This window comes from Eleutherodactylus coqui, chromosome 4, assembly GCF_035609145.1.
Source record: "Eleutherodactylus coqui strain aEleCoq1 chromosome 4, aEleCoq1.hap1, whole genome shotgun sequence".
Classification (NCBI taxonomy): Eukaryota; Metazoa; Chordata; class Amphibia; order Anura; family Eleutherodactylidae; genus Eleutherodactylus; species Eleutherodactylus coqui.
The window spans coordinates 88,195,189-88,219,065 of record NC_089840.1 but is presented as its reverse complement, the minus strand read 5'-3'; the positions used below and the strand labels follow the sequence as shown (position 1 = coordinate 88,219,065).

Here is a 23,877-nt window from a genome sequence, read left to right as displayed (position 1 = left end):
TGAGTGAGGAGACGTATAAGGCCATCCGTGCTCTTCTGGGAAATATGCAAATGTAGATTAAACTATACTCCCACAGCACCACCTATTGGAAGGCAGCAAGCCAATGTCAAACTTTTTAACCCCTTAATGACACAGCCCTTTTATTTTTCATTTTTGTTTTTTACTCTCCCTTTTAAAAAAAAATTGTAACTCCTTCATTTGTCCATCGACGTTGCTGTATGAGGGCTTGTTTTTTGCGTGACGAGTTGTAGTTTTCAGTGGTACTATTTAATGTACCATATAATGTACTGAAAAACTTTAAAAAGAATTCTAAGTGGGGTAAAATGAAAAATAAAAAAACAACGAAATTCCACCATCTTTCGGTGCATTGTGTTTCTACGTTTTTTTTATTTTCTTTTTTGCCGTACTCTTTTTTTTTTGTTTCAAAGACATTTAATTTTTTAAAAAATTATTTTCTACCGCCATCTTCTGTGCACAATAACTTTTTTAATTTACCGTCCACATAGTTGTGCAAAGGTAATTAAAGGGGTTGTCCCGCGCCGAAACTGTTTTGTTTTTTTTTCAATAGCCCCCCCGTTCGGCGCGAGACAAACCCGATGCAGGGGTTTAAAAAAAAAAACGGATAGTACTTACCCGAATCCCCGCGCTCCGGTGACTTCTTACTTACCTTGCGAAGATGGCCGCCGGGATCTTCACCCACGGTGGACCGCAGGTCTTCTCCCATGGTGCACCGTGGGCTCTGTGCGTTCCATTGCCGATTCCAGCCTCCTGATTGGCTGGAATCGGCACACGTGACGGGGCGGAGCTACGAGGAGCAGCTCTCCGGCACGAGCGGCCCCATTCAGAAGGGAGAAGACCGGACTGCGCAAGCGCGTCTAATCAGGAGATTAGATGCTGAAATTAGACGGCACCATGGCGACGGGGACGCTAGCAACGGAACAGGTAAGTGAATAACTTCTGTATGGCTCATAATTAATGCACGATGTACATTACAAAGTGCATTAATATGGCCATACAGAAGTGTATACCCCCACTTGCTTTCGCGGGACAACCCCTTTAATGCGTTACTTTGATAGATTGGACATTTACGGATGCGGCGATAGCAAGTATATTTTTGTTTTATGATTTTGATTCTTTTAAATATTTTAAATATGGCAAAAAGGGGTTTTTAAAACTTTTATTACTTTTTTAATAAATAATAAAACTTTTTTCTTATTTTTACTTTTTTTTTTTTAGTCCCCAGAGGGGAAAACAGCTTGTGATACTTCGATCACTCCTGCAGTATAATGTAATGCCATAGCATAACATCATACTGCGATCCGGCAGGCAGTCTATCAAGCCTATCGGTGATAGCTTAATAGGCAGTCTGCTAAGACAGCCCTGGGGCCTTTCAGAGGTGCCTCAGCTGCCATGACACCCACACGGCTCCCTACGATCCCATCCCACGGGGAAGGGGCCGTACGGGACCCCTGAACATCGTTCGGGGAATTTAAATGCCGCTGTCAGAATTGACAGCAGCATTTAAATTTTTTAATTGTTCTGCTCAGCCGCGCTGCTTATCGGAGCTGTTGCTGCCAGGTGTTACCTATAAGACACAGCCGGCACCCACAATGTATGAAGAGAGATAGCCGCACGATCTCTATGTCCCGAGGGGTTAAACAAGCCTTGTAACAATGACTGGGAATTGTAAGCCAAAGTCAGAATCTTTTCCAGAAGGAGAATCTAACCATGCAGAGTAATCTATAGGATGTTACTGGAACGTTTAGTCTTCCTTTCTGTTCTACCAGCAGATCATGCCATGTAGATGAAACCATAAGTAATCAAAGTCTTTGTTTTCCAGATGGACGTCAATGAAATTAAGAAATCTCTACAATCCAAATGAAAGCGGAATGAATATGTCATGACCCATATCAAAAGTCCTAGAATCACGAACTGTTCTTCCCTCCCAGGCCAAAATCTTTTTGGTGCCAAATGATCTAAAATTTGCCTCAAACGCGACAAGCACAACAGCAGTTCAACCTACCAAGGACATCCTGGTGACTGTTCTAGCGTTCTCGCACGTGTATATTGGTGGACTCCATGTTGTGCTCAAGTGTTCCTCCTTAAAACTGCGCATGAAGGAAAACTCAGGCAGTTTTACTTCAGAGTGGTACTTTTTTATGATATTTTTCCATGAATAAGGTGTATTTCCAATTGTCTGTTTACAAGCTTTATAATTTTATGTTTGTTTTTTCCCCTTTTTTTTATGCGTCTTTTCTCTCAGATTCTGTACTATCTGTGCTGCCGAGTAACCTTTGTCCTCTGTTACCTTCTGAGACCTACTGTATGAGCGTGGACCTCTGACTATGACTCCAAGCGTACAGATGCAAAGTACTGTTCATACAACGTGATGAAACGCTTTTCTTTTCACCGTACTTTACGAATGTGTACCTTCAGACAGGAAAGTATGCTATTTAAAGATGATTTGTGCCTTTTTTTATTTTTAACACATTCAGTTCTGCTGTAGCCCTGAGTACTTTAGTCATAAAGAAGGCCAGATGAAGCATAATCTTCTATTTGTAGGGCGAGGAATACCCTTCTCCACATATCACCTGAAAGAAGAGGTTAATCTAACGTTTCTATTAATGTAAAATGCAATAAAATAATTTATTTTCAACATACAAGAAAAATGAATTCAGATTTATCATTGGACAAAAAAAATGTTAAAATTATTTTAAAGAGACAGGCGACAAAAAATGTATTACCGGCCTACAATAAAGATACCGGTGGAAGGGGTTGGTAAGGATCAGGCGGCCTTGTCCACAGCAGTTGGTTTAGTACTCGGTTCCCTTTTTGTATGCTAGAAATGTCATTCTGTATGGAGAATACCGCTTATTTACTTTGCATCATGAGGGTTCAGGATTGTCAATGTATGTATTTAATACTAGGGTTCTGGATTAGTTTACATTTACATTTTCCAAGTAAAAGAAACAGTAAGGAGCCATGGGGTAAGAGCAGTGATTGTGAAAGCCAAGGTGTTCTTTGTTTACAAGCAGCTGAGATTTCTGAATTTCACTCTGGTGGTGACTTTTGGTACTACGTGCAGCTTATTTGAAGCCACTGGACAAGTACAACACGGACCTCTAGTGGTACAACTTCTAAAAGACACTTTATATGAATGACTTTATTTTTAATTGTATAGTGCACAAATATTTAAATTAAAAACAGCAATATAAATATATATGTATTGATAGCAAAAATGTAGAATGAAGTCCATTTGGTTCAAATTTAGTTGCAATAACTACATCTCCAGAATAAGAACTGGGAAAGATGATGCTTAAAGTAGTCTCTTGCTTCGGATTCAACTGCAAGGGCTCCCTCACAGGAACGTGTGGTTACAGCGTATTATGCGCACGAGTTTTGCACGTGTAATAGGCTGTACCAATCTGTCATAGGCGCCATGAAGATCACAGCAAGTGGATGTCATTGCATACTTGCTGCTAGCAGCCCGGCTGCCTCATGTGCGCCGCACACAGCAATCTACGCTCCTGTGAAACCGCCGTAAGTGTTGCCATTTACCTCCAGTTGGTGCACTAATACAGCTGGGAGCCTCTTGTATAAGGCCTGCCTTTTTGGGTTACAAAATTGGGGGAAAAAAGAATATATGTTGTTTTAATACTCTTCAAGGGCCACTCCGGTGATCAAGGGCCACTCCGGTGAATTGTTTTTCATTCATTATGTAGCTAGCCACAACCCCTCCCAGTCCTATTTGTTCACGTTTCCTTGGAACGCATCGCTCATTGTTTTCAAGGGGACTGTCAAACACGTTGTGTGCCGTGCAATGTGATGGTTCCCATTGAAATCAATGGGAAAATCTTGCTGACCCTCTGCTGCATGTGAATGTGAAGAAGTGATGTGAGGATTTTTGCATGAAAAACACCTCGAATCCATGGAGGAAACACATGTTGACAAGCACGATATCAGGCCGGGTTTCTCTGCCCGATATGGCGCTCGCCCATGTGAATGTAGCCTTAGGCTGGGTTCACACGGGGCAGAATTGCTGCAGAATTTCCATGCGGAAAGTCTGCACGGCTATTCCGCCCGCGGCTCCTAATCCTGGGATTAGTCAGCAAAGTGGATAAGATTTTGCAAAAATCTCGTCCACACGCTGCTGGCAAGCTGCATGAAACTGGCATACCGTGTGGGATTCAATTCCACAGCATGTCTTTTCTTTTCTCATCTCTGCAGCGGCCTGTCTCCTCTCTAAGGAAATGCCAACGGCGAAACCATTCCAAAACCTGCGGCTAAAGGCCGCGGGTTTTGAAGCTGCGCTTATCCACAGAAACCTTGCGGTTTTTCAGTGCGGCCATTCCGTGAGAGTTCTGCTGAAATTCCATCCTGTGTGACCCCAGCCTTACTTGGTGATGGTCACACACCTGCTGTTACACAATTGTAATGAAGGAGATCACAGCTCATCTTCCTGACTGTATACTCTTGGTCTGTAACTTATTTAGGTGACTATAGAAGATAATGGCAGTATGTTCCCTGCAGCATAGATGGTAGAGGCTGCAGCTGCTCAGGTAATGCTCTACTGATACATCATAGGATTGATCTGAAAGGGAAAGCAAAAATCTCAGCATGAAGATGGTGCCTAATAAGCACCAGACAGGAAGCTGCACCATATGGAAGTCACTGCAGTTTACATATGAGACCTCCGGAGTGTGACAGGCAGTAAGGTGAGGGATGCAGTGATGGAAACGTGTTTTCGCCGGAGTGGCCCTTTAAATAATCCAAGTGAAAGCAAATGAGATACTATGAATCAGAGATACAACTGATGTGACACATCCATATTGCTCCCATATTTATAGGTGACATTGCCCTTTCTCAATAAGCTGCACCCCATTTAGGGTCTAGGACAAAGGGTGTTTGAGTGTTATCTGTGTGTACATACAATACAATCCCTCTCATCCAACACTGATGGATTCACTGATACACGGGACTAATAGATTGTCATGTATGTAGTGGATGGACTTTATCTCTTAAGGTAGAGAACCTTTAGGAATTCCAAGGTCTACTCCAGATGCCGGATAATCAGAACTGGACTGTTGGATTAAAGGGATTGTATTTATAAATATAGCAAAGTTCATGGGAAACCAAGCGGTCTCAGAGGAAGAAGTACATGGGCTAAGAAGACATTTTTGACATTTACATACTTGTATATCACTGTAAGACAAAACACTCTTTTCTGCTGTTACCCACTGGTTTCTGTAGGTGACGGACACCACAAGTCAGTGCGGACTATGGTGGAAGGTTCCATTACTGCTGAGAAGGTTAAGCTAGTTTGTCATAGCATGGAATGAATGTCCTTTTCATTATAACATGTTGTACTTGCAGGAACTTCAATGTGTTACCAGTGTATGTTCTTTATTCTATTTTACAACTTCACTGTAATTTATATGCATCACTCAAAACTAAGTGTGAATTATGTTTTATGGGTTTCTTTCTCCCCTTCTCGTATTTTGAGCTATCAGGATTATGTTGAGCAAATAATAATTCTATCTCTTGGCTCATCCAATAAATTCCCTGCATATTTAGTGATGTTGTTTTTAACTTGGATTTTTATAATATCTCTGGTATTTATGTATTGTCACTTGCCACTCTGTTGTAAGCTTCATAATGAAACAGAATGTTTTTATATTGATGCTCTGTCATTGTGCTTTATTTCTTCCTTGCATCTTTTTATGACTTTAGATGTCCAAAATTATAGAATAGATAGATAGATACTGTACATATTTATGTATCGCATCTTCTCTATGATTGATACATTTTATTCTAGGTCTACATGGTGTGTACAGTGTGATTTGTTCTCAATGAGAGAAAGCAAGTAATCTTCTGGATATGATACCTTTTAATGGCTAACAAAAATACATGATGTTATAGAAGATTTCGGATCTTCTATCGATCCTTCATCAAGCTAAAATGGAACCAGTTTGGATGGGGAACATATATAATATACACATTGCAGAGAGGACACCCCTCTTGATTGAAATACAAATCTTCACATGCAGAAATTTGAGACTGTTTTGTGCTCAAAACTTAAAACAACAGACAAACTGATACATAAATAATTAATCAGTCCACTGAGCTCAGGAATGTGACAGTTTTATGATGTGTCTTATCTCTCCTTTAACCTGCACATGGAAGGAGATGCAGCACCACCCATGAGATGGCAACATTATTACAAGTCATGTTCAGAATTTTTTATGAAGCTTAAAGAAAAAAAAAAAGATTGGGAAGAGAATATCCTTTTTGACCTTCTTCAGACCTTTCATGTTTTCCACTTATGCAAGGATCCCAGGCTGAGGTTCATTCCATTCTTGAGGGCCTCAATCATGGCCAAAAATTTGTACTACCAAATTCTGTGACGCTTGGACTTGAAATTGCCATTCAGTATGATGACTCTCATCTGATCTATGCTGTGTCCCTGACCACAAAAATGTTTTGCTACAGGTGATTCAGTCTTTCCCTCTCTAATTGAGTGGCGATGAGATCTCACCCTAGCTCTCAGTTTTTGTCCTGTTTCCCCGATATAAAGCCCTCCCAACAGGACATTTACTGCACAGGATCAGGTACACAACATTGGACGTGGAACATGTGAATGTCCCAGGGATCTTATAGTCCTGCTGTGTGTTGGGAATCCATATCCTATGCATGGTCAGTATATGTGAGCAGGTCTTGCAACTCCTTACAGGGATAAGTTCCTTTTTGTGTGTCAGAGGGCAATGCACTCCTGATTATAAAGTTCCTCAAATTTGGAGGTTGCCTGTAAGACAGAAGTGGAGGGTCCAGGAATATGGTTTTCAGACGGCCATCCTTGTGTAGGGTATGGTGGAGTTTCTTTGCAGTTTTACTTAGTATCTCTAGCTGTGAATTGTAGGTCACTACTAGAGGCACACGTCCGTTTTTTTCTGTCTCCTTGTATTGGAGCAATTTATTTCTGGGTATCCTGGTGATTTGGTCATCATTAAGGTGAGATGGTAGCCCTGATTTAAAAATGTCTTTTTGAGATTGTGTAAATGTTTCTCTCTGTCTGTTGGTTCGGAGCAGATCCGGTTGTATCTGATGGCCTAGCTGTAGACGATGGACTTTTTGATGTGTTTAGGATGGGAAGTGTCCCATCTGAGGTATGTGGGTCAATCAATCGGTTTTCGGTATAGGAAATCCTTATGGTGGTGTCCAAAAAGTTGTTTTCTGTATAGGAGTAGCTTCATGTCAGGTTTATGGTGGGGTGGAATTCACTGAATCTCTCATGGATTTTATTAGTTCTTGTTCGGTGTTGGTCCAGATGATTATGATTTCATCAGTGTAGTGGAAGTAGGCCAATGGTTTGTTGGGGCAGGAGGCCAAAAAGTCACTCTCTTGTTTTGCCATGAAAAGGTTGGCATATTGTGGTGCCATTTTACTGCCTATGGCGGTTTTGGTGAATTGCAGGAATATCTCTTTGTCAAAGGAGAAATAATTGTGTGTGAGGATGAATCTTGTGAGTTGTAGCACTGCGTCAGAGGCGACCCCAATGGCCTCAAGGTGCGCCTGGCAGGCAGTCAGTCCATCCTTGTGTCGGATGTTGGAGTATAAGGACTCCTCATCCATTGTGGCCAGAATTACGTCATCTGGGAGGGGACCTATACCATGGTGTGTACTACACATTAAAATTCACAAACACATACAGCATAAGATGGCCCAAAAACCAGAGGTACAAAAATTCAGATGCTCTCATATGGATCAAAAATAATCCAAAATTGAATTTAATCTAGAATAACCCAACAGTATTGAATGTTGGTAGAAGAACTCTGAAGTTCTGACTGAAGGTCTCTGAGCAACAGCAGAAGACAGGAAAAGTCACTGAACTTAAAGTTGACCAGGAACATACTGCTAGTTCTATTATTTTGTGATTATAGATCCTGTTTTATCAGTCCTATCATCCAAAACATCTAAGAATCCATTGGCTGAGCAGTGCTCACACGACCAGGTTGGATTACGCATGCGGAGGCCCGCAGCGGATCTCGGCCTTGAGCCCGGACTGTGCCTCTGTCCGGCACTAACCTGTATTGTGGATGACCGCGGAGGTTCACAGGCGGTCATGCACAATGGGGGTTTTTTGTTTGTATTTCCTGCGCTGTCGCTTACTGATGGCGCAGGTACCCGCAGCCCATGTGCAATGTTGATTGCATATGGGCTGCGGGTCAGACGCCTTCATTGACATCAATAGAGGCAGTCTGCACAGATTCCGCTGTAAAGTAGAGCATGCTGCATTTTTTTTCCGCTCACGGAATACGCAATTCGTATCCACGAGTATGAAGGAAAAATTGAGACGTGAGACCACCCTAAATCTGCCTAAAAAGTTGGTAAGTGTAACTTACTGTACAGCATAGTATTGTTTACAGCATTCTACAGAAGAACAGCGACAAGCAGGATCTTCACGTGTACCAGATGATTTATAGGAATTGTCTTCAGCATAATATATAATAGGTGTTACTCTGATCTAACGTGATCATTACATATAGCAGGGCTTTGTAAAGTAAACCATGCCATAATCCATTCTTCTGCTGTGTTCTTTGTTGCTAGTCATCTTTATATACAGAACATGCAATATGAAGGACATTGCTCAGCCAGCCGTGCACACTGACAAGTGTACAGTGGATTTAGATGTCATTTTAGATGCTTTTTTTTCCTATCAGAGAGAATTATCTTCCAGCGTTGGTTTAGCATTCTCTGTCCTATTTTGCTTCCTTGTATTTGCTTTGTCAGTACAGTTTATCTTTCAGGGAACTTTGTCAAGCTTTAAAGCCATAAAACATTATCTGGGATTTTTACTATTGATGATCTATTCTCATGATAGATCATCAATAGTTGATCAGCCAGGGTCCATCACTGAGATCTCTGCTATTCAGCTGCCACCAGACCACTGTTAGTGTGGACAACGCTGGAAGCAGATAGAACTGTCAACATTGCAGCTGCCTGGTTTGGCACTACAGGCACAGCCATTAAATTTAATGGAAGCTGTGACTGCAATACCAAACTGAACCACTACAATACAGACAGTGCTATCCCAACACGTATTCTGCATCAAGAATTAATATGTCTGTTATTTTTCTTTCCATGACTCAGATTTCAAATCCGCACCGTAGTTCATATATATTGAGGTCAATCAAATGCTACAATGATGTGGTTTTTGGTGTAGAATATACTCAAAAACACTTTTTGGTGAATGGGCCCTTAGATTTTTAAGGTTTATGTTAATTTATATTTTAATCACTGTATAACGCAAAGTTTAGGTACGTAGCTAAAGAGTCATGGGCCCTATTGCAAAGTTCACCCCCACCTCCCTGCAATCACTCTTTCATATCTGAAATTTGTCCGCATGGAACCTTCTGCTGCATCATAAAAGACACAAACTCCCCCCACCCCACCCTGCAAAATAAAATCAATGGCATATAATTGTCTATCAGACAACTTTTATACCACGGCAGGTTCACATACATTGGCTCAGCTCTATGTATTGTATCATGCCTCTAATTAATAATTTAGCCACCAAATAATAGACACCAGCGACTCACTGTAATAGTGATTACAGTGCAGTTACCTCTGCTGGTCACAGCTGACAGACCTCTCCTCTGGAGTCATTTCTATTTTCTTCTCTATTTGGATCCAGACCGCCATGAACACTTCTTCCTACTATGATTCATTTCTGCACATGATCCTTATCCTGCAGCTACCACCAATGCCCCTCTCAGTTCCCCCACCCGTAAATACTACTACCCCCTACAACTAGTGCCCCCACAAAGTAATGATTCCACCACAATAATGTTCCTTTATGTCCCACATGGTAATAATTCCTCTCTGTGCCCACAACTCCACATGTAAAGGATGAGAATTTTGCCCTGTCTGGCCTCCTTCACACTTCAGTATTTGGGCAGTATTTTTCACACTTTTTTTAAGCCAAGATCAGGACTAAATTGAAACAAAAGCAGTTTAAATATTCCCATTATATTTTTTTATGTGTTTAGTATCATAGTCAAGTTTTGCGTTCTCCATTTTTCATTTCTTACTGTTCTTTTATGTTAGAGGAGTAACATTTTTTTGCAACAAATAACGCACATGTGATTAATGCAGAAACAGAACTTGGCGATCTGGAAACCAAAAAAGTACCAGACCCTGCCTATCTCGATCGGCACCAGATGGACCGCATTCACCATCTTGTCCAAAACTATATAAAAGCAATATACTCACAGGAGTGCTGGAGCACCACGGCATCTGGCTGGTGACATTTTGGGTCTTCTGGCCTGGTGATGACCCATATTCCTGCCACGTGTACTTCTAATCTAGAAGCCCCAAACAGGCTTATGGGACATCAGTTTTGACGTCCCTGTTGGGCCTCCAATTGGCTACAGCGGTCACATAGGTAAACAACCACGTGAACGCTATAGCCAAAGTAAACAGAACTGGAGATCCAGAGCTGGCGGTGGAGGAACAGCATGGCAGCGGGGAGGTAATGTTTTTTTTTTCATTTATGATTTTCCACTCTATCACCAATGGTTTATAATTCGGAAACCTCCCAAAGCATAGTTCAGCAGTAGCTGCAATAACCTATAACTATGTGGCATTATGAAGAGGGCACTATAAGTGGGACCACAGAGAGGCACTAGTACTATAGAGGGAATACCGAGAGGCTCGTTGGAAATAGTGGCAGATTGAGCAAAGTCTGCAGAGATGAGTCATGACTGGAAGAAGTCGTAAGGGCCATTTGGGTCTATATAGATAAGTTTTAATTCATGTTCAAAAGTTGTGAGCTGTATCTCCAGTATTGTACAAGACAAAATAGAGTAGCATGCAGCACTGTTTAGTCTGGCACTTTGTACCAGAGGCGCCAGCGCAGTCATGAACCTAGCCTGAGAAGTATGAACAACACAACCTGGACTCCTGCCTGATACATTTCACCTATACAGTAACTATCAGAACAGGAAACATAATTTGTGCAGCTGGTATACTGAGCTCGCTGAGGACTGTCTGGCCTGGATATAGCTGTATAGTTCTTATCGACTAATAACTAACAGAGGTCTTGAAATGGTGAAGTACTCAACCACAAAGTATATTAGAAAGAAGTTGGAACAATCCCCAAGTCCAGAAAACTAATGTCTTAAGTGTCAGGGATCACGGAACAAATGAGGAAAGGAAAAGTCAATAGATTGAGGACTTTCTGAGTGCAGCACTATATTAGGATAATAAAATGTTTGTATTGTGCCTCTGTATACAAAATACTGCAGGTACCCTGTAGGTGGCAGTAGTAGAAAGAGAAATATGCATAAAATTGGTACTCTTATAACTGTATAAAATCAAATAGATGCAAGGTTTATCACAAACTTTACAAAATGTACACATTTTTAAATCTGTATTGTGAATGATTTACTGTAATAATAATAGGTTGAAAATCATCAAATTAAGGGCAAATAGTAGAAATTAGGAAAGGAAAAGTCAGGAGGGTCGTGTCGGCTTGTCAGATCAATATGATTAAAGTTGGCTTACCTGACAAATAATATTGTTGACCTATCCTAATCAGTAGTTGATCGGCTGGGGTCCCGATTAGCTGTTCCAGCTCCCAAAATACACGAGGTATGGAACAAAAGCTAATGCTCTGATCTCTGTGTAGTAGCTGGTAATTGCAGGCACAGCTCACATCAAAAACAATGAGGATCCTGAGGACAGGCCATTAATAGTACTGTATTTGCCTGGAAAACCCATTTAAATGCTTAGAATCTAAATCCAAAACTGATATCCAATGTATTTACTCAATCTCATGACACTGAAACTTTCTGCTCATATTTGGAACATATCCATAGAGAACTGACAGATGCCAAACGTGTGTTTTTTTGCCATCTATCAGGCTAGTATACATTAATATACATTTTTTTTAACTGGAATGGAAAGCATAGAGTGCTGATCTTTCCTATACAGTAGCTCACTGCAAAAAAAAGACCGGACAGTATATTTTCAAACATGTGGACTGAAAGGGGTTCCTCATCATAGAAAATAACTAACTTGCTTATACCCTACTCAAGGCTCATGCCCGCTCTGCGCTGAAGCTCCGTGCCGTGTGCCTGGTCTTGGTTTACAGGTTGCATTCAGCCTATCTACAAGATGTCACAGGCTACTGCAGTCAATCACAGAGTTCAGCGCTCGAGCGCCAGGCTCAGATATCACCGGCAATGGAATTAAAGGGGTGTATAAGATTAGGATAAAGGATTTGTTTTTATCAATTCCAGAAACAGCATGATACTTGTCTATGGGATGTATCTGGTATTGCAGCTTAACCCCACTGAACTGAATGGTGCTGAGCGGTAATAACATTTCCAATGGACAAGGGTCATACTGATTGTGGGGGCAAAAAAGTAGCCCTTTATTTTAATGTCCCGTATCTCCTTCAACTCTCTTAGATGTATAATAACACTTTCCATGTTCCACATTTCACTACCTACCCTCCTGATTTCTTTCTTGTCCAGCTGATAATAGTTCATACACATGACCTTATCACAGCTCAGTGCAGTAGCTATATATTTATTAGCAAGGACAGGATAGATGCTTGATCAGGAAAGCCTTCCCAAATCACGTTTTGGGAAAGTCTTTCATATAGGACTCAATCCCTTCCTCTGGTGTAAATATATGAATATTGCATAGAGCCAAAATGGGATGAACAAACACATGCTTCAGCAGTCATACACACTTAAAAATGCACAACTGTTAATACTAACGACATAAAAATGCATGGTGTTTAGTGCATAATTTCATCAAACTATGTGGGCCCAACTGCCAAGTCCAGGCGCACCTTGATAGATCGGTCCTAGCTTTATAGACACCTCTCTTTGAGCTAAAAGGCTTTCACATGAATGGGAAAGCTGGATACCTGGCTATAGTCTTTCACTGAACCACCGGGGGGAGATGGGTAAAATAGAGTGTATGACACATATAGGCAGCCACTCCTACACAAATGCACATGCAACAAAAAAAAGTCTGCAAATCCAATAAATTAAATGTGAAGATGCACAGTAAGCCATGGCTGCAACAAGTGCAGTAACAAACACATGCTTCAGCATTCATACACACTTAGTATCTGCATAAAAATGCACAATTCTTGTTTATACTAACCACATAAAAAATGCAAGGTGCTTAGTGCATAATTTGATCAAACTACGTGGGCCCACCCGCCACATCCAAGTCAACCTTAATGGATGGATTCCTGGCTCTATAGGCACTTCTCTTTTATCTAGGTGGTTTAGTGATAGTATATAGCCAGGTATCCAACTTTCCCATCCATGAGAGCATAAAGCATAGTAGTGGCAGCATCAAGCTCTGAGGATACATCTTTGCACTAGTTCTCAAGGTATAGTATAGAAAGAACACAACAGAATGCCGGACCAATCTGGGAGGCTAACCTGCTGCGGTCTGCAAGAGAACTGCAACTTCGAAGAAAGATTTTTCTAGCAAAACAATGACCATAAAAATAAAACTAAAACTACACAGCTGCACCAATCCTCAATCCACCCCTAAATTTGTGGCTGTACTTGAAACTAGCCGTTCACTCACAGACTCCCATTCATCTTGGCAGAGCTTGAATACTGCTGCAGAGAAAAATGTTACAAAGTTATGTCCTCACTGACAATTACAATGTATGTAGCAGAATGTTTTAGTTCTCCATAAGGGGCAGCTCAGTTTTTATCTTCATATGCTATACAATAAAGTATTACCAAAGACCCCAGTGCACACATCAACACCAATATAGTGAAAATAGAAGCAGTCATGAGAGGCAAGTAAAAAATACCACTTTTCTTTCGGAGGTATAATTCCTTTTTAATATTAATTACAGACTATTATTAATGCACCAAATCTCAGTATGGAATTTGATTCTGGCTTGTAATAACATAATCCTATTTTTATAATAGCTTTCCTCTTTCATGTATCTTGTGCTTTGGCAGGTTACATGTGCACAAAAGTCTCCGGTTATTGCCTTTAGCTCCTTAGAGGTTTATAACACCAATACCTTTACATGGCTGCTTTCCAGTCAGGAACGTAGAACTGAATTGTGCAAGCTGTGACTTTTAATTTCTACCTGGAACACATATGACATCTTAAACCCGACCTAGGAGGTTACAGCCGGCCGTAATGGTTATTACTTTTATCCTCGCACTGTTCAGGGCCTGACACATAAAAAATAGCCCTTCATGATCTTGGGTTCATTTACCCTAATATTTTTTATGAAATGATAACCACTCAACAGTTAGTTTCAATTTATTTGGCGCACAATGTACAAGGCAGACGATGATTACGGGTACTGCAAGGAAAACCAATGTTCCATTAAGATTTATTGATTTCAGTGGATGATCTGCAGTCTTTTTAAGCCAGGAGGTAAGCAGGAACAGGAGAGGGCACATAGGAGGGGGTTGTCCATAAAAGAAACTAAGACTTGAATGGAGTGTTATTGCTTGCGTGTGTAAATGGGAAGATGGAGCAATGCCTCTACAGCACCACCTATTGGAAGGTAGCATTCCTGCAAGTCAATGTCAGATCTTACCGTGTTTCCCCAAAAATAGGGCACCCCTGAAAGTAAGACATTTGAAGAAGTCCCAAATATAAGGCACCCCCCAATAGTAAGGCATAGTAAAGTGTGCTTGTATGTAAGCATGCCCGCCGAATAGAACACCAGAGCATGCAGCTGTGATGCTTTTTAGCCCACCGCCGCTGTCCCCTACCTTCACCGTCCGTTGCAGAGCAGCTGCATGCAGGACATGAAGACAGTCACCTGCCGCTGATCCCAATGTTCCCTTCCGCGGCCATTGCTTGTAAATGTGCAGGCATGTCAAGAGGCCCGTCCCCTGCTGCCATCCCCGTTGTCTCCTACAGCCAGATGTATCGGTAGATCTGGAGACAGTCTGCCGTTACCCCTTCTCCTGCCGCCGTTATCCTGTCCCTGCTGTGCTGTACGAGTGTGCTGTCGTGAGCTCCCCCTGCTGGCCGGAAAATGCCATACTGTACATTCTGTTCCTGCTGTACACGTCTGATGTCATGAGCTCCTCCTGGTGGCCGGAAGCTGCAATACCACCCCTGAGTACAAGTGGTACAGAATAGAGATGAGCGAGCACCAAAATGCTCGGGTGCTCGTTACTCGGGACGAAATTATCGCGATGCTCGAGGGTTTGTTTCGAGTAACGAACCCCATTGAAGTCAATGGGCGACCCGAGCATTTATGTATATCGCCGATGCTCGCTAAGGTTTTCATTTGTGAAAATCTGGGCAATTCAAGAAAGTGATGGGAATGACACAGCAACGGATAGGGCAGGCGATGGGCTACATGTTGGGCTGCATCTCAAGTTCCCAGGTCCCACTATTAAGCCACAATAGCGGCAAGAGTGCCCCCCCCCCCTCCCAACAACTTTTACTTCTGAAAAGCCCTCATTAGCAATGCATACCTTAGCTAAGCACCACACTACCTTCAACAAAGCACAATCACTGCCTGCATGACACTCCGCTGCCACTTCTCCTGGGTTACATGCTGCCCAACCCCCCCGCACGACGCAGTGTCCACAGCGCACACCAAAGTGTCCCTGCGCAGCCTTCAGCTGCACTCATGCCACACCACCCTCATGTCTATTTATAAGTGCGTCTGCCATGAGAAGGAACCGCAGGCACACACTGCAGAGGGTTGGCACGGCTAGGCAGCGACCCTCTTTAAAAGGGGCGGGGCGATAGCCCACAATGCTGTACAGAAGCAATGAGAAATATAATCCTGTGCCACCACCATCAGGAGCTGCACACATGGGCATAGCAATGGGGAACCTATGTGCCACACACTATTTATTCTGTCAAGGTGTCTGCATGCCCCAGTCAGACCGCGGTTTTTTATAAATAGTCACAGGCAGGTACAACTCCGCAATGGGAATTCCGTGTGCACCCACAGCATGGGTGGCTCCCTGGAACCCACCGGCTGTACATAAATGTATCCCATTGCAGTGCCCTGGACAGCAGAGCTAACGTCAGATTAAATGCAGGTGGGCTTCGGCCCACACTGCATGCCCCAGTCAGACTGGGGTTCTTTAGAAGTAGACACATGCAGTTACAACTCCCTGTGGACCCACAGCATGGGTGGCTCCCTGGAACCCACCGGCGGTACATAAATATATCCCATTGCAGTGCCCAGCACAGCTGATGTAACGTCAGCTTTAATGCAGGTGGGCAAAAAATTAATTGGATTACACTGTAGGCGAGGGCCCCAAAAAATTGGTGTACCAACAGTACTAATGTACGTCAGAAAAATTGCCCATGCCCAACCAAGAGGGCAGGTGAAACCCATTAATCGCTTTGGTTAATGTGGCTTAATTTGTAACTAGGCCTGGAGGCAGCCCAGTTAAAATAAAAATTGGTTCAGGTGAAAGTTTCAACGCTTTAATGAGCATTGAAACGTATAAAAATTGTTTACAAAAATTATATGACTGAGCCTTGTGGGCCTAAGAAAAATTGCCCGTTCGGCGTGATTACGTCAGGTTTCAGGAGGAGGAGCAGGAGGAGGAGGATGAATATTATACACACATTGATGAAGCTAAAAGGTCCACGTTTTTGATGGTGATAGAGAACAATGCTTCCATCCGCGGGTGCAGCCTACGTATTGTTTAGGTATCGCTGCTGTCCGCTGGTGGAGAAGAGCAGTCTGGGGAAATCCAGGCTTTGTTCATCTTGATGAGTGTAAGCCTGTCGGTACTGTCGGTTGACAGGCGGGTACGCTTATCCGTGATGATTCCCCCAGCCGCACTAAACACCCTCTCTGACAAGACGCTAGCCACAGGACAAGCAAGCACCTCCAGGGCATACAGCGCGAGTTCAGGCCACGTGTCCAGCTTCGACACCCAGTAGTTGTAGGGGGCAGAGGCGTCACGGAGGACGGTCGTGCGATCAGCTACGTACTCCCTCACCATCCTTTTACAGTGCTCCCGCCGACTCAGCCTTGACTGGGGAGCGGTGACACAGTCTTGCTGGGGAGCCAGAAAGCTGTCAAAGGCCTTAGAGAGTGTTCCCCTGCCTGTGCTGTACATGCTGCCTGATCTCTGCGCCTCCCCTGCTACCTGGCCCTCGGAACTGCGCCTTCTGCCACTAGCGCTGTCGGATGGGAATTTTACCATCAGTTTGTCCGCCAGGGTCCTGTGGTATAGCATAACTCTCGAACCCCTTTCCTCTTCGGGTATGAGAGTGGAAAGGTTCTCCTTATACCGTGGGTCGAGCAGTGTGTACACCCAGTAATCCGTAGTGGCCAGAATGCGTGTAACGCGAGGGTCACGAGAAAGGCATCCTAACATGAAGTCAGCCATGTGTGCCAGGGTACCTGTACGCAACACATGGCTGTCCGCACTAGGAAGATCACTTTCAGGATCCTCCTCCTCCTCAGGCCATACACGCTGAAAGGATGACAGGCAAGCAGCATGGGTACCCTCAGCATTGGGCCAAGCTGTCTCTTCCCCCTCCTCCTCATCCTCCTCATGCTCCTCCTCCTCCTCAACGCGCTGAGATATAGACAGGAGGGTGCTCTGACTATCCAGCGACATACTGTCTTCCCCCGCCTCTGTTTCCGAGTGCAAAGCGTCTGCCTTTATGCTTTGCAGGGAACTTCTCAAGAGGCATAGCAGAGGAATGGTGACGCTAATGATTGCAGCATCGCCGCTCACCATCTGGGTAGACTCCTCAAAGTTTCCAAGGACCTGGCAGATGTCTGCAAACCAAGCCCACTCTTCTGTAAAGAATTGAGGAGGCTGACTCCCACTGCGCCGCCCATGTTGGAGTTGGTATTCCACTATAGCTCTACGCTGCTCATAGAGCCTGGCCAACATGTGGAGCGTAGAGTTCCACCGTGTGGGCACGTCACACAGCAGTCGGTGCACTGACAGATTAAACCGATGTTGCAGGGTGCGCAGGGTGGCAGCGTCCGTGTGGGACTTGTGGAAATGTGCGCAGAGCCGGCGCACCTTTCCGAGCAGGTCTGACAAGCGTGGGTAGCTTTTCAGAAAGCGCTGAACCACCAAATTAAAGATGTGGGCCAGGCATGGCACGTGCGTGAGGCTGCCGAGCTCCAGAGCCGCCACCAGGTTACGGCCGTTGTCACACACGACCATGCCCGGTTGGAGGCTCAGCGGCGCAAGCCAGCGGTCGGTCTGCTCTGTCAGACCCTGCAGCAGTTCGTGGGCCGTGTGCCTCTTCTCTCCTAAGCTGAGTAGTTTCAGCACGGCCTGCTGACGCTTGCCACGCCGCACGACACCGACTGCTGGCGACGTGCTGCTGCTGACACATCGTGATTGCGAGACAGAGGTTGCGTAGGAGGAGGAGGGTGGTTTAGTGGAGGAAGCATACACCGCCGCAGATACCACCACCGAGCTGGGGCCCGCAATTCTGGGGGTGGGTAGGACGTGAGCGGTCCCAGGCTCTGACTCTGTCCCAGCCTCCACTAAATTCACCCAATGTGCCGTCAGGGAGATATAGTGGCCCTGCCCGCCTGTGCTTGTCCACGTGTCCGTTGTTAAGTGGACCTTGGCAGTAACCGCGTTGGTGAGGGCGCGTACAATGTTGCGGGAGACGTGGTCGTGCAGGGCTGGGACGGCACATCGGGAAAAGTAGTGGCGACTGGGAACTGAGTAGCGCGGGGCCGCCGCCATCATTCCTTTGAAAGCCTCCGTTTCCACAACCCTATACGGCAGCATCTCCAGGCTGATAAATTTGGCTATGTGCACGTTTAACGCTTGAGCGTGCGGGTGCGTGGCGGTGTACTTGCGCATGCGCTCCAACACTTGTGCTAGTGACGGCTGGACGGTGCAGAGAGACATTGCTGGATGGGGCCGAGCACAGCGGAGGTGAGGGTGTGTGTGCAGGCCAGGAGATGGTAGTGCCTGTGTCCTGAGAGGGGGGTTGGATCTCAGTGGCAGGTTGGGGCACAGGGGGAGAGGCAGCGGTGCAAACCGGAGGCGGTGAACGGCCTTCGTCCCACCTTGTGGGGTGCTTGGCCATCATATGTCTGCGCATGCTGGTGGTGGTGAGGCTGGTGGTGGTGGCTCCCCGGCTGATCTTGGCGCGACAAAGGTTGCACACCAGTGTTCGTCGGTCGTCTGCACTCTCAGTGAAAAACTGCCAGACCTTTGAGCACCTCGGCCTCTGCAGGGTGGCATGGCGCGAGGGGGCGCTTTGGGAAACAGTTGGTGGATTATTCGGTCTGGCCCTGCCTCTACCCCTGGCCACCGCACTGCCTCTTCCAACCTGCCCTGCTGCTGCACTTGCCTCCCCCTCTGAAGACCTGTCCTCAGTAGGCGTAGCAAACCAGGTGGGGTCAGTCACCTCATCGTCCTGCTGCTCTTCCTCCGAATCCTCTGTGCGCTCCTCCCTCGGACTTACTCCAATTACTACTACCTGAGTGATAGACAACTGTGTCTCATCGTCCTCCTCACCCACTGAAAGCTCTTTAGACAGTTGCCGGAAGTCCCCAGCCTCATCCCCCGGACCCCGGGAACTTTCCAAAGATTGGGCATCGGTCACGACAAACTCCTCCGGTGGGAGAGGAACCATTGCTGGCCATTCTGGGCAGGGGCCCGGGAACAGTTCCTGGGAGTCTGCCTGCTCCTCAGAATGTGTCATTGTAATGGAGTGAGGAGGCTGGGAGGAAGGAGGAGCAGCAGCCAGAGGATTCAGAGTTGCAGCAGTGGACGACGCAGAACTCTGGGTGGTCGATAGATTGCTGGATGCACTTTCTGCCATCCACGACAGGACCTGCTCACACTGCTCATTTTCTAATATAGGTCTACCGCGTGGACCCATTAATTGTGAGATGAATGTGCGGACGCCAGAAACGTGCCTCTCTCCTAATCCCGGAGCTCGGCCTGTGCCCACACCCTGACTTGGGCCTCCGCGTCCTCGCCCGCGTCCACGTCCTCTAGGCCTACCCCTACCCCTCAGCATGGTGTATTACCAGTAGTGCAGAAACAGAACGCTGTAATTAAATGTGCCGCTTATTGGCCTGTGGTTGGAGGCTGACTTCGCTTACGGAACGCACAGCAGAGGCAGGAAAGAATTTTGCGCAAGCCTGCTGTAACACTTAGCTGGCTGCGTATGAATTAGGACAACTACCCCCAGCAGAGACCCAGTACACAGAGGACGGTCACAGGCAGCCCAAATAGATTTTTTTTCCCAAATGTTTTTGGAAAGGCCCACTGCCTATATACACTAAATATGTCTTCTGTCCCTGCCTCACCACTACTGGCCCTGGACAATGTAAAATTACTGCAGACTGTTTCACTGTGGACAGGAATACAGCGGTGATGTAAGAGGCAACACAGAGGCAGGAAAGAATTTTGCGCAAGCCTGCTGTAACACTTAGCTGGCTGCGTATGAATTAGGACAACTACCCCCAGCAGAGACCCAGTACACAGAGGACGGTCACAGGCAGCCCAAATAGATTTTTTTTCCCAAATGTTTTTGGAAAGGCCCACTGCCTATATACACTAAATATGTCTTCTGTCCCTGCCTCACCACTATTGGCCCTGGACAATGTAAAATTACTGCAGACTGTTTCACTGTGGACAGGAATACAGCGGTGATGTAAGAGGCAATACAGAGGCAGGAAAGAATTTTGCGCAAGCCTGCTGTAACACTTAGCTGGCTGCGTATGAATTAGGACAACTACCCCCAGCAGAGACCCAGTACACTTGTGGACAGGAATACAGTGGTGATGTAAGAGGCAACACAGAGGCAGGAAAGAATTTTGCGCAAGCCTGCTGTAACACTTAGCTGGCTGCGTATGAATTAGGACAACTACCCCCAGCAGAGACCCAGTACACTTGTGGACAGGAATACAGCGGTGATGTAAGAGGCAACACAGAGGCAGGAAAGAATTTTGCGCAAGCCTGCTGTAACACTTAGCTGGCTGCGTATGAATTAGGACAACTACCGGCAGCAGAGACCCAGTACACTTGTGGACAGGAATACAGCGGTGATGTAAGAGGCAACACAGAGGCAGGAAAGAATTTTGCGCAAGCCTGCTGTAACACTTAGCTGGCTGCGTATGAATTAGGACAACTACCCCCAGCAGAGACCCAGTACACTGAGGACGGTCACAGGCAGCCCAAATAGATTTTTTTTCCCAAATGTTTTTGGAAAGGCCCACTGCCTATATACACTAAATATGTCTTCTGTCCCTGCCTCACCACTACTGGCCCTGGACAATGTAAAATTACTGCAGGACGCAATGCTCTGCACGGTCGATATACAAAAAAAAAAGTGCAACACTGCAAAAAGCAGCCTCCACACTACTGCACACGGTTAGATGTGGCCCTAAGAAGCACCGTTGGGGTTCTTGAAGCCTAAAATAACTCCTAACGCTCTCCCCATAGCAGCTCCGGCACCAGCAGCACTGTCCCTGAACTATGTCAGAATGCATCTGTGGCGAGCCGCGGGAGGGGCCGATTTATATACTCGGGTGACACCTGATCTCGCCAGCCACTCACTGCAGGGGGGTGGTATAGGGCTTGAACGTCGCAGGGGGAAGTTGTAATGCCTTCCCTATCTTTCTATTGGCCAGAAAAGCGCGCTAACGTCTCAGAGATGAAAGTGAAAGTAACTCGAACATCGCATGGTACTCGTTTTGAGTAACGAGCATCTCGAACACGCTAATACTCGAACGAGTATCAAGCTCGGACGAGTACGTTCACTCATCTCTAGTACAGAACCTTCTGTCGGTGATACGGTACCGGTAATTAAAGTCTGCAGACAGGTACGTTACTTTACAGCCCTTATTTTTTTATGGCTCTGTGTGTGAGTCAGGCAACCTGTGTGTGATTCTTAAGGCTGGGTTCTCACAGAGCGTATTTCCAGCGGAAATCTCGCGGTTTGGCCACAGCGATAAACAGCCAGATATCCGCCAGGAAAGCGCTGCTTCAAAACCCACGGCACTTAGCCGCGGGTTTTGAAGCGACCTGGCTGCACGCTTTTCAGTTTCTGTGGCCGGTGAATCCGCACCACAACGCCGGCTTCTCCCAGCTTTGCCGTGACAGATTCGCTGTCCCATGTGGACGAGATTTCTGAGAAATTTCATCCACAAAGCTGGCCACAGACAGATTTGCGCAGCGAAATAAGACACCCCCTGAAAATAAGACGTAGCGCATATTTGGGAGCAAAAATTAATATAAGACACGTCTTATTTTCAGGGAAACAGGGTATTACAAGACTGGATATAATGACCTGACCTGCTTGTGTGTGTAATATCGGTACTTTTAGATACTTTCTTTTTTTATCCCATTTTTAGAATGGTGAAGCTTCATTTTTGAGTAACTCTTGACCCAAATGTGGAGTATAAAAAAGGTATTTTTCAAAATATTCTTATTTGCAAAAGTGCTAGTTTTTATTTTTCCAGGTCCGTTGTCCTTGTTAGGTTTGCAACATAACAATTCTGGCATCCAAATGTTAAAAAACCTCTGACGCTGAAAGAAGAAATAATGGATGGATCTTTTATTTAGGCCAAAACTCAGGATGTTTAGCAGCATGGGGTTTGCATGTCCTCAGTGCTAACCTACTCCTGAGATTACCAAAGACTGAAATGGATGAACTGTGGTGCCCAGAAATAGTATTGAAATTAGGATTATTTAGTTTGGGAAAAATATATTTTAGGGGTGGGGTAATAACTACAGTGTGTATAATATCAAAGGTCAATACCCAGGAGGATAACTGTAGAAAGGGGACATCCACTGTCTGGAGGATCAATAACAAAATAGCTCTTAAAGGAGATGTCCCGCGCCGAAACGGGTTTTGTTTTTTTTAAACCCCCCCCCCGTTCGGCGCGAGACAACCCCGATGCAGGGGTTAAAAAAACCACCCGCACAGCGCTTACCTGAATCCCGGCGGTCCGGTGACTTCAATACTTACCGCTGAAGATGGCCGCCGGGATCCTCTATCTTCGTGGACCGCAGCTCTTCTGTGCGGTCCACTGCCGATTCCAGCCTCCTGATTGGCTGGAATCGGCACGTGACGGGGCGGAGCTACACGGAGCTACACGGAGCCCCATAGAGAACAGCAGAAGACCCGGACTGCGCAAGCGCGGCTTATTTGGCCATCGGAGGCCAAAAATTAGTCGGCACCATGGAGACGAGGACGCTAGCAACGGAGCAGGTAAGTAAAAAACGTTTTATAACTTCTGTATGGCTCATAATTAATGCACAATGTATATTACAAAGTGCATTATTATGGCCATACAGAAGTGTATAACCCCACTTGCTGCCTCGGGACATCTCCTTTAATGTAGGCAATCTACTTTTATACATCACTAATCCCCATACTTCTCTCATTGCTGATCCGCTGAATTCGATAGGTTTCAGTTACTTAGCTACTACTCAAACTTGGATCACTTCAGTATTTTTTGCAAGAATAAACCTTGGACCAAATGAAGTGATATTGTCTCATTAGATAGTTTAATAGATTTATTCGATCACAATGACACTTAATAGCAGTGTTTTTATAGTGTTTCTTGGCATTTCTTTAATGACTTGCCCCTCATGCACACAAACACCACAAGATGCCTATCCTATTGCATCCTGTTGCCATTCACTTTCTGGCTCCACCCCCCCCCTTTAACCCTTGCTGTTGGGGTGCCCCAGGGCTTGGTCCTCTGCCCCCTCCTCTTCTCCATCTACACAGCCCCTATTGGACAAACCATCAGGGGATTTGGCTTTTAGTACCATCTCTATGCCGATGACACACAGTTATACACCTCTTCCCGTGACATCACAGCAACAGTTCTCCACAACACCACTGTCTGTCCGCTGTCTCTAATAC

At 45.2% G+C, this 23,877-nt stretch overlaps 1 protein-coding gene across 2 annotated transcripts in view; it reads left to right on the top strand.

Moving 5' to 3' along the window:
* SH3KBP1 (SH3 domain containing kinase binding protein 1) overlaps window positions 1–3,627 on the top strand; it is a 325,546-nt gene extending 321,919 nt beyond the window's left edge. For both annotated transcript variants that reach the window (XM_066599837.1, XM_066599838.1), the window contains exon 18: window positions 1,841–3,627. In XM_066599837.1, the coding sequence (XP_066455934.1) occupies window positions 1,841–1,882 (42 nt within the window). In that variant the 3' untranslated portion in view covers window positions 1,883–3,627. The remainder of the gene's footprint in view (window positions 1–1,840) is intronic.
* Window positions 3,628–23,877: the final 20,250 nt, after the last annotated feature.